The sequence below is a fragment of the Aquarana catesbeiana genome, linkage group LG01 (assembly GCF_042186555.1).
Source record: "Aquarana catesbeiana isolate 2022-GZ linkage group LG01, ASM4218655v1, whole genome shotgun sequence".
NCBI lineage: Eukaryota > Metazoa > Chordata > Amphibia > Anura > Ranidae > Aquarana > Aquarana catesbeiana.
Window position 1 is genome coordinate 88,054,416 of NC_133324.1, and position 15,218 is coordinate 88,069,633.

General features: G+C 44.7%; 1 protein-coding gene across 2 annotated transcripts in view; it reads left to right on the top strand.

The window, feature by feature from the left end:
* The window catches only part of EGFLAM (EGF like, fibronectin type III and laminin G domains), a 297,792-nt gene that overhangs the window by 91,059 nt on the left and 191,515 nt on the right, over positions 1 to 15,218 (top strand). For both annotated transcript variants that reach the window (XM_073621500.1, XM_073621508.1), the window contains exon 2: positions 4,310 to 4,419. In XM_073621500.1, coding sequence (XP_073477601.1) covers positions 4,310 to 4,419 — 110 coding nt within the window. The remainder of the gene's footprint in view (positions 1 to 4,309; positions 4,420 to 15,218) is intronic.

A 15,218-nucleotide genomic window follows, 5' to 3' on the forward strand; every position in this document is an offset into this window, starting at 1 on the left:
CCCCGACCGGCACCCGGCTCAGCCTCTCAGTGAGTTGCTGAGAGCCTGAGCTGGCCGCTCCCGTCCCCTCCACAGCTCAGCACTCCAGTGAGTGAGGGGTGGCAGAGCAGAGAGCTGTGACTAAGAGCCCTTTCACACCGAGCTGCCCCGGGCGTCAGCGGTAAAGCGGCGCTATTTTTAGCAGCGCTTTACCGTAGTTTTAGCAACGCTATTCGGTTGCTAGAGGGGTGGTTTTAACCCCCCCGCTAGCGGCTGTAAAGGGGTTAAATCCAGCCGTAAAACGCCGCTGGAGTGGCGTTTTGCCGGCGGTAGCGCAGTGCTGCCCCATTGATTTCAACGGGGAGCAACGGTGGAGGAGCAGTTAGTTCACCGCTCCTTCACAGCTCCAAAGAAGCTGCTGGCAGGACTTTTTCTGACGTCCTGCCAGTGCACCGCTCCAGAGGGCTTTTACACTGGAGTGCATGGAGCAGCTGTTTTAGGGCGTTTTGCAGGAGCTATTTTTAACGCTATAGCGCTTGCAAACGCTCCAGTGTAAAAGGGGTCTGACAATCACCAGCTCTCTGCTCACAGAGCTCTGAGAACCGTGCAACCGGCGGTCTTTGTTCGCTCGTTTCTTCAGACTGAGCCCTCGGTTCCGGCAAGAAGCTCCGACGTTCCGGCAAGGTAAGTCGGACCTTCAGAGTGTATGCAACGCTGATGTCAGCGGCTGCATGTAGGGTGAATATCTTCTAAACCGTGCAGGCCTAGGAGATCTTCATTTTACTGCCCCGTGGCATCAGTGCCCATCTGTGCCTGTCAGTGCCCTTCTGTGCTGCCTCTGCGCATCTGTGGAATCAGTGCACATCTGTGCAATCAGTGCACATCTGTGCAATCAGTGCCCATCTGTGCCGCGTCATCAGTGCCCATCTGTGCCGACTCATCAGTGCACATCTGTGCCGACTCATCAGTGCCCATCTGTGCCACCTCATCAGTGCCCATCTGTGCCGCCTCATCAGTGCCCATCTGTGCCACCTCATCAGTGCATATCTGTGCCACCTCATCAGTGCCCATCTGTGCCGCCTCATCAGTGCACATCAGTGCACTCAATCAGAGCACATCTGTGCCGCCTTATCAGTGCACATCTGTACGATCAGTGCCCATCTGTGCCGCCTCATCCGTGCACATCTGTGCCATCAATCAGTGCACATCAGTGCACATCTGTGCTCATCAGTGCCGCCTCATCAGTGCCCATCAGTACAGGCTTAGCACACACCTGTGCAGTCTCATCACCACCAGCAACCATGTCCAAAAGATGCTTTTCCGCTGAGGAGGCATACCAAATACTTTCCACAGCTGACGAGAGCAACAAGGAGCTCTCTTTTTCGGATTCCCTTTCAAATTCGTATTCTGAGTCTGAGGTAAATTATGAGCCAGTCCTCAGTAGTAGAACACTGACAGACTCAGAGGAGGAAGATATTCTGCCCGCCAAATGAAGGCGTTCTGGTGAGGAGGCAGTGGGATCCACCAGCACCGCAGTGCCAATCACCAGCACTGCAGTGCCATCCACCAGCACCGCAGTACCTCGGCAAGAAAGGCCAAGTACCAGTGGGGTGTCACCTCATCCCCAAAGGGTTAAGACCCATGCCAGCCTTCCCTATGCCCTTTAGAACCCCTTGTGGCTTCCTCCTAATTCAGGAGAAGCTAACGTTCCCCCTTTCACTGCTCAGCCAGGACATGGAGAATTTTTCCCCAATCAATTTTTTTAATTTAAATTTTACGGAAGACATGTTAGCGTCAATTGTGGCCCAGTGCAACCTGTATGCACAGCAATTTATTTTGAAAAATCCAACATCCTATTATGCCCGTCCCTAGTGGAGAGACCTAACAGTGGAGGAGTTGAAGGTTTTTTCGGGCCTCACATTTAATATGGGACTCACCAAAAAAAATGAATTGCGTTCCTATTGGTCAACCCACCCCATCCACCACATGCTGATCTTCTCCGCGGTAATGCCCAGAACCAGATATCTGATGATCATGAAGTTCAGTGATAAAACCCAGTGCCCTCCCCGAAATGACCCAAATTATGACAGGCTTTACAAAATTCGGCCAATACTAAATTATTTTTCAGAAATATTCCCCCAGTTGTTTACCCCGGATCAACACATATGTGTGGATGGGTCCCTTGTTAAATTTAGAAGCAGGCTTAAAATTAAGCAATTTATCCACAGCAAAAGGGCCTGCTATGGGGTGAAGGTGTACAAATTATGTGACCGAGCCACAGGGTACACATATGCCTTCATAGTGTACGAAGAGAAGGACACCCAGCTGCAGCCCCCTAATTGCCTGGACTATTAGGGATCCAGCGGGAAAGTTGTTTGGGACCTCGTATACCCCCTACTCAACAAAGGATACCACTTGTACGTAGACAACTTCTACACAAGTCTGCCCCTGTTCCATAACCTTCACCAGAAGACGCTAGCACGTGGCACCGTAAGAAAGAACCGAAGGGCTTTGCTCATAGACTTGTCAATATGAAGTTGGGAAGAGGAGAGACGGCAATTCTACGAAACAAGGAGATTCTGGCAGTGAAGTGGAGGGACGGAAGGGATGTCTACATGTTGTATTCGATCCACAATAACACCTACGTGGAAATCCCCAGAAGGAATGGCCCCATCCAAAAACCAAATGCATCCATGAATACAATTTGTTTATAGGGGGAGTCGACTTCAACGACCAAATGCTCGAACCATACCTTGCCACAAGACGGACAAACTATTGGTATAAAAAAGTAGCCAGTGCTATCCTCCTGTGGACAACTGCGCTACTAAAACCACAGGTAATCTTTTGTTTACCCTTTGCTCAGCATAATGTATTTTGGGGTGTAATTCTTGGTATGTACATGCTATGACGGTGTTCCTTGCATGTTGGATATCTGTATGTGGACAGGCTGTGTAAAAGTCTCACACATTTGGTATAGCCATATTCCAAAGGAGTGGCAGAATGTATTTTGGGGTGTCATTTTTGCTATGTAAATGCTATGTGTTGGAAATATCTTATAAACGGACAACTTTGTGTAAAAAAAAAAAATGCGTTTTCATTTTTTCCCCACATTTTCCAAAAACTTCTGGAAAAAAATGAACCGTTCAAAAGACTCATTATGCCTCATAGATTATACATTGGAGTGTTAGCTTTCCAAAATGGGGTAATTTTGTGGGCGTTTCCATTGTCCTGGTGCTCCAGGGCCTTCAAAAGTGTAATAGGTAGTCAACAAGTTAGATGTGTAATTTATGCTCTTTGAACACCTGATGGTGCTCCCTGCATGTTTCGCCTCTGTATGTGGCCAGATAGTAAAAAGTCCCACACATGTGGTATCATAATACTCAGGAGGAGTAGCAGAATGTATTTTGGGGTGTCATTTGTGGTATGCATATTCCAAGTGAGAGAAATAAGCTATTACAATGACAATTTTGTGAAAAAAATAAAAAATAAAATAAAAATCTTAATTTTGCAAAGAATTGTGGGAAAAAATGACAACTTCAAATAACTCACTATGCCTCTTACTAAATACCCTGGAAGGTCTACTTTCCAAAAAGGGGTTATTCGGGGAGCATTTGTACTTCCCTGGCTTGTTAGGGTCTCAAGAAATGATATAGGCCGCCAGTACATCAGATGTGATCATTTTTTTATGATTTGCACCATAGCTTGTAGACTCTATAAATTTCACACAGACCACATAATATCGACTAATTTGGGTTATTTTTACCAAAGATATGTAGCAGTATAAATTGTGGCCAACATTTATGAAGAAAAATTGCTAATTTGCAAAATTTTATCACAGAAACGAAGAAAAATGCGTTTTTTTTTCAAAAGTTTTGGTCTTTTTTCATTTATAGTGCAAAAAATAAATAACTCAGAGGTGATCAAAAACCACCAAATTAAAGCTCTATTTGAATGAAAAAAGGCCAAAAAAAATCATTTGGGTACAGTGTTGCATGACTGAGTAATTGTCATTCAAAGAGTGAGAGCACTGAAAGCTGAAAATTGGTCTGGGCAGGAGGGGGGTTTAAATGCCCAGTAAGCAAGTGGTTAAGGTGGCTAGATGGAAGGAATCATTTGATGTGATATTCATGTGCCAAGGCATGTGATTTCTTACTTTTTAATGTCTTCTAACACAAACATTTTCTGAGACAATGAAATAGATGCTATACATTTTTGTTACTCATAAATGTTTTTTGGGGTATTATTACAAATGTGCTTTGAATAGAAGAGAAATGAAAACCATAAATATTGCAATACTGTTTAATTCTTAATTTTTTCTATTAATTAACAGAACGACTGGGACCCCCACTGGACATCAATCTTGAAGCCATAAACTGCACATCATTCAGTGTACAATGGAGAATGCCCCGACAACATGCAAGCACCATCAATGGCTATACTGTAAGTAATTAAATTAGTAATGGTGTATTTTACATAGCAGGAAGGATCACACACTTCCTGAAGGAAACTATTTTTTTTTTTTCGATAAGCTGTGTGAAGAAAAATGCAACCAATATATAAGATACCATGGGTGTAATTAAAGCTGTGATAGGCCAAAGAGCCATTATAGTGCCTAGGACATACAGAATGCTGCTTGAGCCTATTCTTCCTCCTTTCAAAATTTCCTTCATTCTCCTCTGCTTCTTCCACCTAAAGGGTTCAAAAGGTTGTAAAGGTAAAAGTTTTTTCACCTTAATGCATTCTATGCATTAAGGTGAAAAAACATCCGTCAATACCGCCCCCCCCAGCCCCCCCCCGTTTTACTTACCTGACCCCTCGAAAGCCCCGCGCTCGCTCCCGACATCCTCTTCGCCGCTCAGCCTGGCCATTGATTGGCTAGAGTGGATGGATTGAAAGCAGCGCAGCCATTGGCTCTCGTTGCAGTCAATCACATCCAATGACACGGTGCGCCGGGGGGGGGGGCCGAGTGATACAGTGAGAGGCTATGGCCGCCGGCTGTATCACGGTAGCGCGCTCGCAAGCACTCAACACCATGCGAGGGAGCTCGCCGAGTGACCCCAGAAGACCAGGTTCGGGGCCACTCTGTGCAAAACGAGCTGCAAAGTGGAGGTAAGTATAACATGTTTGTTATTTAAAAAAAAAAAATAGCTTTAGTGATCCTTTAAAAGGGTTTAGCTTGTATGAGAGCAGTGTGTACGTAAAGCTTTTACAAATCATTTGCAATGTTTTCACCAGCTTTTTAGAAGCTTAACCCCCAAAATGAGCTGAAGGTTGCTGTCACCCCTTTATCAGCACTGTGAAAGCTATCAGCCAACACTTTGTGTAGCTGGTGATTCTTGGCAAAGCTTCCTCTATACACACTGCTCTTATACAACCTAAAGCCATGTGAAAAAGGCTTAAATGTCCAGCAAAAAAAATAATACATTTATTTAAAAATGAAAAAAGAGTATAATAAAATTTGGTATAAATATAAAATGTATACCAAACGAAAGCCTTATATGTCTTTAAGAAAATATAAAATGAGCTAGTATGCAAATTAGTCATAGAGTTTTTATTAAAGTGGACTATAGGCAAAACTTTTTCCTGGTGCATCCATGGCAGCATACCAGGCTCCTCCCTTAGGACAGTGAATATTATAAAAGAAAAGGTTAAGGACTCCTCCATCATAGTCCTTACCTCTGCTCTATGCAGCTTCCGTCGGGGTTCAGCCTCTCCCAGATGCAGTCCTCAGTCCTGGGCAGCTAAATGCGCTGATAGGGTGAGGAGTCCCTTCTGTGGGTCTTTTGGGACGACAGCAGTCTCCTAACCAGGAGCGTTTTGCTGAGCTTTTGACATATGGTGTCTGACAGACCTGGGGTCCAGTGAGCAGCATGCTAATGCTTTTCTTTTTATTATTATTATTTCCCCTCTGTGTCTCTCTCTTCCCCTTTCTAGCACCTTTTTCCCCATCCTTCCCTGTTCCTTAGGGCCGGCGCACGCATGTCTCCGGTTCTTATGTGCGGCTTCCTGCGTGTTCGAAGTGCGCATGCATTGGCGTTCCGGAAGTCACAGGGGACACAGCTTGTCTCCTCGGTGGTGGGGCAGGTCCGGGCGGGCCTCTGTTCATGCATGGCTAGATGTCTATGAGGCCACGGCAGCCATCTTAGTTAGGGGCAAAGGGAGCCGTTTTTGCCAGGTGAGTATGTTTTGTGGCTTTCCCTTCCCCTGCTATATACATCATTGTTCAAGCAGTATGACAGCCTTCTATCTCCTAGAGAGTTGCCTATGGCCAGAGCTCCTGTAGGCAACTTCTGTGTGGTAGGTCTCCTTTTATTTTCTTTTTTTTCCCCAAAGTCCTCGTAACCTTTAAAAAAAAAAAAAAAAAAAAAAAAAATTATATATATATATTTTTTTTTTTTTTTTTTTATACGGTGGGACGGAAAGTATTCAGACCCCCTTAAATTTTTCACTCTTTGTTATATTATAAGTATTCAGACCCTTTGCTCAGTATTTAGTAGAAGCACTCTTTTGATCTAATACGGCCATGAGTCTTTTTGGGAAAGATGCAAACAAGTTTTTCACACCTGGATTTGGGGATCCTCTGCATTCCTCCTTGCAGATTCTCTCCAGTTCTGTCAGGTAGGATGGTAAACGTTGGTTGACAGCCATTTTTAGGTCTCTCCAGAAATGCTCAATTGGGTTTAAGTCAGGGCTCTGGCTTGGCCATTCAAGAACAGTCACGGAGTTGTTGTGAAGCCACTCCCTCGTTATTTTTAGCTGTGTGCTTAGGGTCATTGTCTTGTTGGAAGGTAAACCTTCGGCCCAGTCTGAGGTCCTGAGCACTCTGGAGAAGGTTTTCGTCTAGGATATCCCTGTACTTGGCCGCATTCATCTTTTCCCTCGATTGCAACCAGTCGTCCTGTCCCTGCAGCTGAAAAACACCCCCAGAGCATGATGCTGCCACCACCATGCTTCACTGTTGAGACTGTATTGGACAGGTGATAAGCAGTGCCTGGTTTTCTCCACACATACCGCTTAGAATTAAGGCCAAAAAGTTCTTTTTTTTTTTTTTGCCACTTCAGGACGACCTTTTTTGGGGGACTTAAATCAACTGTCTCATCATCGTGGCCTTTTGCCATGCAAAAGAACAAAAAAAGACAAATAGTGTAAACATGGTATAAAAAGAACTATTTCGTACAATTTCCACTACTGCACTTAATCACTCCCATGTTTTTAAATTTTAACTCCCTTTTCCCTTTACTTCTATTTCCACCCCCCCCCCCCCATCTCCTCCCTCACCCTCCCCAGGTCCTCCACATCCCAGCTCTCCAGGATCTATTTTTCTTCTACTCTCCCTTCTTTAGTCTAAGGCTTTCAATTCTTTGGCATAGCTCCATGTTTTTTTAAATTTTTTCCAGCGGTCCCACCTGCCCATATTCACGCTTCTTATTTCCTCTAGCATACTCCCCAGCGTCTCCATCTTACAGCTCTCCTCTATTGTGTCAAACCACTCCCATTATCTCTGGGCTCTCTCTCCTCTGCCAACTCCTCGGTATCGTTCTTTTTGCCGCCTTCAAAAGCTGCGGGACCAGAGACTGCTTGTAGTTATTTAAGTCCCCGCCCCCCCATGAACAGGACCTCCCAAGGGTCTTCTACTACCTCTATTTCTGTGATTTTCTTAATAAGGACGAGTATTTTTCTCCAGAAGTTTTTAATTTTGGGGCAACTCCACCAGAGGTGTCCCATTGTACCTACTTCTTGGCAGCCTCTCCAACAATTGGATGACCCTTTCTGGTATTTACTTGTTATCTCTGGGGTGAGGTAGCTTCTACTGATGCATTTGTAATTCATTTCTGCCCGTTCGGGGTGTCTATTGCTGAGTTTGGCGCTCATTTTCAAATTCTTTTAATTGTGTCTATATCCTTTTTAGTGCCTAAATCTCTTTCCTATTTAACCAAAAATGGCGGTATCTCAAATTTTCCTGAGGTCATCAAGATTTTATATATCTGAGAAATTATATTTCTTGGAGCCTCCTTATCGCACAAACTTTCGAAGTCTGTCAATTGTTCCCCGGACCTGATCGGTTGTGGTAATTTATTAACAAAGTGACTTAATTGGAGATAACGCCATCTCTCCAATCCCCGTGTTCCCTCCCGTGTTTAAGTTGCTGCAGTGACATCATTTTACCTTCTTTCATAATTTCTCTTAATTGTGTTTTCCCCCAAAGTACCTCTTTTCCTCTTATAGTCCTCCATTCCTGGTGTAAAAAATATATTATCTATTAGTGTAATCAACGGTGAGTTATATTCCCATTAACTTTCTTATATACCCCATCCCAAATTTTAAAGACATTTCGTGTTATTACATGCGTACTCTTATCTATTAATCCTAAAGTGTGGGGGATTCCAAATAATGGTGCCTAATTGTGCTTTGCTTCAATTTTCTTCTATTTTCACCCATTTTTTTAGCTTTCCTTCCTCGCCCATTCTACCACCCTTGATAGTACTACGGCTTTATAATAAATCTGCACATCGGGTACTGCCCAGGCCACCATCTATTTTCCTTTGTTTTAAACGTCTGAAAGGAACTCTCGGTCTTTTGTTTTTCCAAATGAAGGTCATGATTATTTTCCTTAACTTCTTCAGGTAGTACTGGGGAAGGGGCACTGGTAGCATCTGGAAATGATACATAATTTTGGGTAATAAGACCATTTTAATGACGTTAATGGCGTCCTATCCAAGAAATCTGTTACAGTCCAATCTGGTCGAGTCAAGTAAGGGCATATAGTTAATAGTGAACATCTTCTTGATTGAGTTAGTTAGTTTAATACCCAGATACTTTAGTTCCTTGGTCCATTTGAAGCTAAATTCTTTTTTCAAGGTCTCTACCTCTATCTTGCTTACATTTATGTTTAATATTTCTGATTTATTCTATTTATTTGAAAGTTAGATACCTCTCCATATTTCCTCACTGCTTTTATAAGGTTGGGCATAGTCGTGACCGGGTCCGTTACATAAAACAACACATCGTCCGCAAATGCTGCGACTTTGTGTTCCTCCTCTCCTACCTTAACACCTCTAATATCGGGATCTCTTCGTATTGATGCCAAGAAGGGTTCCATAGCCAAAACGAAAAGCAGTGGAGACGGGGCACCCCTGTCTCGTACCGTTTTCCATCTCGAATGGTTGAGATGTTAACCCATTGATTTTTATTATGGCAGTTGGATGGTGGTATAGAGTTTTTATCCTCTGAATCATTTAGGACCCAGTCCCATGGCCTCTAACGTCTGAATCATGAACCCCCCAGTCTACTCTGTCAAAAGCCTTTTTGGCGTCAATTGACAGAAGTAGTCCTGGGGGCCCACTCTCCTTCATTTTCCCAACAAGAGAAGAGTCCTAACCCCGTTGTCCCTCCCCTCCCTGTTAGGGACAAACCCTACTTGATCTGGGTTGACTAGTGAGTTCATAAATTCCTTCAATCTTTCTGCCAGCACTTTTGCATAAAGTTTTGTGTTGTTATTCAGCAGAGAAATTGGGTGATAGCTTGAGCATAATGTTTTGTCTTTACCTTCTTTCAATATAATTGTAATGGATGCTTTCAATGGCTCCCTACTCATCTCAAAGCTGTCTCCCAACCCATTCAGATAACGACACAACCTAGGTACTAATATTTCTTTAAATGTTTTGTAATAAAGTGTTGTTAGGCCGTCCGGGCCGGGGCTTTTCCCAAGGGCCATTCCTGCTAATGCTTTACTAATTTCTTCTTCGGAAATTGGTCTTTCCAATAATTCTCTACCTTCCTCGGAGATCTTGGGGAGCGCTGCCTTTTTTAAGTAGTTGTTATATCTCAGTGTCCTATTTTTTAAAGAGGTGTCTTGTTTGGGGACTGAGTATAGTTCCTTATAGTAGTTCTTAAAAATATCCGCCACCTTCCTGGTTGAATACTCCATATGGCCCTCTTTAGTCTGGATTCTTTCTATGAAGTTCCTAGCTTTCTTCTTTTGTACCATTTTTGCTAACTGTTTGCTAGGTTTATTGCCCCATCTATATCTCTCCCAGGCTATCTTGTGAAGTGACGCTCTGGACTCCTGCTCCATTGCAGTTTTCAGCTCAGATCTTTTAATAACCATCTGATGGTGTATCTCTTGGGGTAGCTGACACTTTTGTTTTTTGTGTTTTTGTTCTAACCCTGTGAGTTCAACCATTAATTTTTGGATTTTGTCCCGTCTATCTTTTTTCTTCCTCGCCCCCATTTCAATCAAGACCCCTCTAATGTAGGCTTTATGGGCCTCCCAAAGTGTAGCTCCTGATACATCCCCAGTGTCATTTACCTCAAAGAAGTTCTCTAGTTCCTGTCTGATTCTATTGACGCCCTCCACCTCCCTTATCAGCTCCTCGTTTAACCTCCACTGACCCCTCTCGGCCTGGCCTCTTCCTGTTGTCATTTCAATGGTCATAGGTCTTACGAGCTTGCAGATTTCGCCCTCTGCAGGGACCAAATGTTGGTAACCAGGTCTTGACAGCGTACACCGCAGACTTCCAGATGGTCGGGATAGTCCAACAGCTCCAGCATCAGAGGGGGGACCCGAAAATGGAGAGGCCCATAGACAAAAAAGACATAAGGAGAAAAGAAGAAGCTCCTCTGGTGTAATGTAATTACACCAGAGGAGCTTCTTCTTTTCTCCTTATGTCTTTTTTGTCTATGGGCCTCTCCATTTTCGGGTCCCCCCTCTGATGCTGGAGCTGTTGGACTATCCCGACCATCTGGAAGTCTGCGGTGTACGCTGTCAAGACCTGGTTACCAACATTTGGTCCCTGCAGAGGGCGAAATCTGCAAGCTCGTAAGACCTTGCCACAGAGGAGGTCCAACAATAGGGGTAAGCGCACACCTATTACTCTCTCTGCAATCAATGCACGTCCGATAGAAAGCTTCTTTGATCTATCAGCCCTTATGGTTTGAAGACTAGACAATTTAAATGGACTTTTATTCCTATTGGAATTATTGTTTTATGGACATATTATAGGTGGTGTTGTTGCCTGAACATCGACTCTTAGCACATAACTATTTCCTGTTATAAGGTTTATGCACTTATTGTTACTTTTTGATTGGGACTTACATACATATATTGTGTGTCCTAAACACTTTTTTTTTTTTTTTTTTTCAATTATATTATCACTGCTAGCGCAATTAAGTTTTATTTTATATGTTTATCACTTCATGGATATTTGAAGTTTTTTTTGCTGCTGCAATTTTTGCGAATACACATTATTTTCACGTATTGCTCACTAGCGCAGGTTGACCCCACCAGTTTCTAATGGTCATAGGTGCATGGTCTGAGTAGGTTATGTTTCCTATCGTGGACTCCATTACCTTATCGATCGCCCTATGCTCGACTAAACCCCAATCAATCCGGGAGTAAGACCCGTGCACAGGGGAATAAAACGTGTAATCCCTTTTAGTTGGATGTTGGACTCTCCAAATATCTTCCAATTGACAGGTGGAGAGTTTTTGCTTTATCTCATTCAGGTGGGCACAGTTCTTTCCCTGCATTCGGGCCGTACTGTCCATACTCGGCTTAAGACAGAAATTAAGATCCCCCATTAATAACAGGTGCCCTCTCGTGAACTCCATTATTTTCCCCAAAATATTTGCCAGATATTTCATCGGATTCTTGTTAGGGGCGTAAATATTCACTAACGTATAATCCCCTTCATTTGATCTACCTCTGAGGAACAGGTATCTACCTTCTGGGTCCACTAATCTTTACTCCAGCACAAACCTTGTTTTCTTTGCGTAGCCAATAGCTACTCCCCGTGCCCTACTAGAGATAGTATCTCCTTGGAACCAGACCGGGTATTCATTTGAGAACAATCTAAGTCTCGATTGAAGTGAGCTATGTGTCTCTTGCAGGAACACCACGTCTGGTCCCATTAATTTTAACTCAAGTCTTTTCTTGGGGGTATTTAAGCCTTTGACGTTATATGTTGTAAATTTTAGTGTTGCCATAGCCCTTTTTCCATCCTCCTGGATTCTCCCTTTACCTTAGACCTTGGAGAGTTTTCCCCCTTTCTTAAAGTTGAGGTTGGGCAGGACCCCTTTCCCCTACTCCCCCTCCCTCCCTCACACTCTCCCCCCTCTCCATCCCCCCACTACCCCCGCCTCCACCCCCTCCCTCCCTCCCCCCTATTGGTCCCCCCTCCCCCACCCCCCTCATCTCCCCAAGCCCCCTCGCACCACCCCCCTCCCTCCCCCTACCTGGTCCTACCGAACCCTTAGACCAGTGAGGGTCACACATATTGTGGCCCGCCATTGGTCTCCTCCTCCAAAGGTGGAGCTTTAGGTGTGTCGTCCCTCCGGTCAATGCTGCCTTAATAACCGGGTATGCTAGGCTTCTCCCGACGGGGCTTCCCTCTCCATTGAATTCAAATTAATATTGACCTTTAGCTCGCCCACCCCCCGCCCCCACAAAGCCTCACCCCTGCCCCACACTCAGCTCTAACCAACGTTCCATGGACCAGTCCAGCATTGGGGGCATCTGCATGCCCAATTTCTCGCAGAACTCTTCTAATTCTCCCGGGAATCTTAATCTTGCGGCTCTCCCATCTTTGCTGCCTACCAGGCAGGCTGGGAATCCCTATGTGTATTTTATATTTTGATTTATCATTTGTTCCAATAGGGGTTTTAGATGTCGCCTTCTCGCCAGCGTGCCTTTGGCCAGATCCGCAAAAACTTAAACCCTTGCCTCTTCATACTGCAGTGGGGTGTGTCCCTTTAATTTAATCCAAATATTTTCCTTATCCTCATAAAATCTAAACCTCACAATTATGTCACGACTTCTTTCTGCCCGTCTGGTATCTAGCCTGCCCACACGGTGCACCCGCTCGATTTTTGGGAAGTTTTCTTCTTCCAGTCCCAGAAGTGGGCTGAAAATAGTCGCCACCGTCCTCCTCAGGTCTTCTCCCCTATTTTCTGGGACCCCTCTGAGTCTCAAATTTTGTCTACGATCTCTGTTTTCCTGATCTTCCAACCTGTAGCATGTTTTTATCTGGTTTTGTTGGGTTGTTTTAAGTTGTTCTTTTAATTCAGAAATCTCCTGCTCTTGTTTATCAAGCTTATCCTCAGCCCCTTCCACTCTGGTCAGGAGGTTGCCTAAATCTGACCTCAACATAATGATCTCAGCTTTAATTGATGTCTCCAGTGCTTTAAGCATTTCTGCCAGATCGTTTTTCGAGGGTAGTTGTAAATCCTGCCTATGTTCATCAATTCTGGATGCCTCCAACGTATTTTCGGCTAATAACTCCTCTCTAGAGTGATCTGGGGTCTGGTCTTCCCTCTCATTTAGTCCTTTCTTCTTTTTATCTGCCATGTTTGATTTTTGGGTCTCTTGATGGACACTCCCCGGACTCCCCCCTTTCACCATGTATTGCTTGATTGTGCTTCCAGAGGTGCTCCTTGATAGATTATCTTTTGGGGTTTTCGGTGGACCCCCCTTCCCAGTTTTGGATGCGTTCCGACTCATACTATCTTCCTGCTGTCCAAGTCCAATTGATTTTAGTCAGTGTATCCAATACTATCAGCAAAGGGCCAGGGTCCAAATTTCACCATTTAACTGACCAATGAAATTAGGTTCAGAATGTAGGTACAGGTGTGGTGATGATATAGTATTAGCAAATTGAATAGGCCTCTGTAGTTCTGGGTTTGAGATCGTATCTCAGTATCTAGCAAAATTGTTTCCGGAATGTTTTCAGGCTCGTCACTATTGAGCCTAAAATACACGTGACGCTAGAATATAGAGTTCCTAAGCGTGTTCTGCACTAACCCGTGTCTGGCATCCCCTACTTTAGATATATAATTTGACAAATAGATGGCCCGATAAACAGTTATAATGCTGTATTTATAACTACATGTGCCAAATCCAGCCTCTTGGCCTTGTGTCTTCTATATGCTGCCATCCAGTCCACTCGAGTATGCAAGCACTTCCAGGGCTTCTATCGTGTGTTTCTATGAATGTTACTGGGGGTCCGCCCGAATCTATTTACTCCGTCCCTAAATATCGACGTGTCGTACTTTCCCGGTATTAAATTTGCCCCTAAGCTAGGAGACAAGCATACACATGAAGGGGATGTACTGGTGTATTGGGTTGGTTATCTATATCCCAGCCTTCCCTCCCACATGGATGCTGATATACCAGTATATAGACTTACAAGCAGCATTGGTCGTGTCATTGGGGTTTTTACACTTCAACAGAATCAAAATGTCCCGCAGTTCCACCACGGTATACTAGCCATCCAATTACAACCCCGGGTTACAGTGTTCTATTAACGTTATATTGGTTTTGGTACAGTTCATAATATGAAGAATATACAATGTAGAACCAGGAGTCCCATCATCCCTCCACCGGGTTGCAGGGTCAACAGAAATTACCACACACAGGCTGCTCTGCAGAGCTTTCTCACTTTACAGTCCACAGGCTTACTTCTCCAGACTTGTTGCTAATACACTCTTACCTTTAGAGTTGTTGAACATTAGTATATCTCTTACCACCACCACTTGTACCTCTGCCACTGCACCGTGCTTTCTGCGGATAGATCGGGTGTTGAGTTTACTTGCCGCTCTCAGGGCTATGAAGCTCCCGTCTTTTGCCTCTCACTGCAGCGTCTGGATCAAATCCTGACTAGCGTGCTGCCACTCAATGCAGGGAGGGGGGCGGGGGAGAAGGAACGGGGGTTTTCGAGCAGGCGGCCGAGATCGTCACCCCGTCTGTTCTCCTCCGTTCTCCGTGCTGGGACCCTCAGGCTCCTAGTACGCTAATCGCCGCTCGGTTCTCCCGGAGTAGTTTCTCTCCCATACCCTCTCTGTCAGCTCCGTCCGGCCATCCCGCTCTGTGGAAGAGAGAGGGTGCCCGCCAGAGCGTCAGCAGGACAACACACCTCCCACTCCTCCCTTCTCGTCAGACGTCTCACGTCATCCCCCGGCACCCACCTACATTAAACCTCCAAGGCCAAAAAGTTCTATCTTGGTCTCATCAGAATCTTATTCCTCACCATCTTGGAGTCCTTCAGGTGTTTTTTTAGCAAACTCCATGAGGGCTTTCATGTGTCTTGCACTGAGGAGAGGCTTCCGTCGGGCCACTCTGCCATAAAGCCCCAACTGGTGGAGGGCTGCAGTGATGGTTGACTTTCTACAACTTTCTCCCATCTCCCGACTGTATCTCTGGAGCTCAGCCACAGTGATCTTTGGGTTCTTCTTTACCTCTCTCA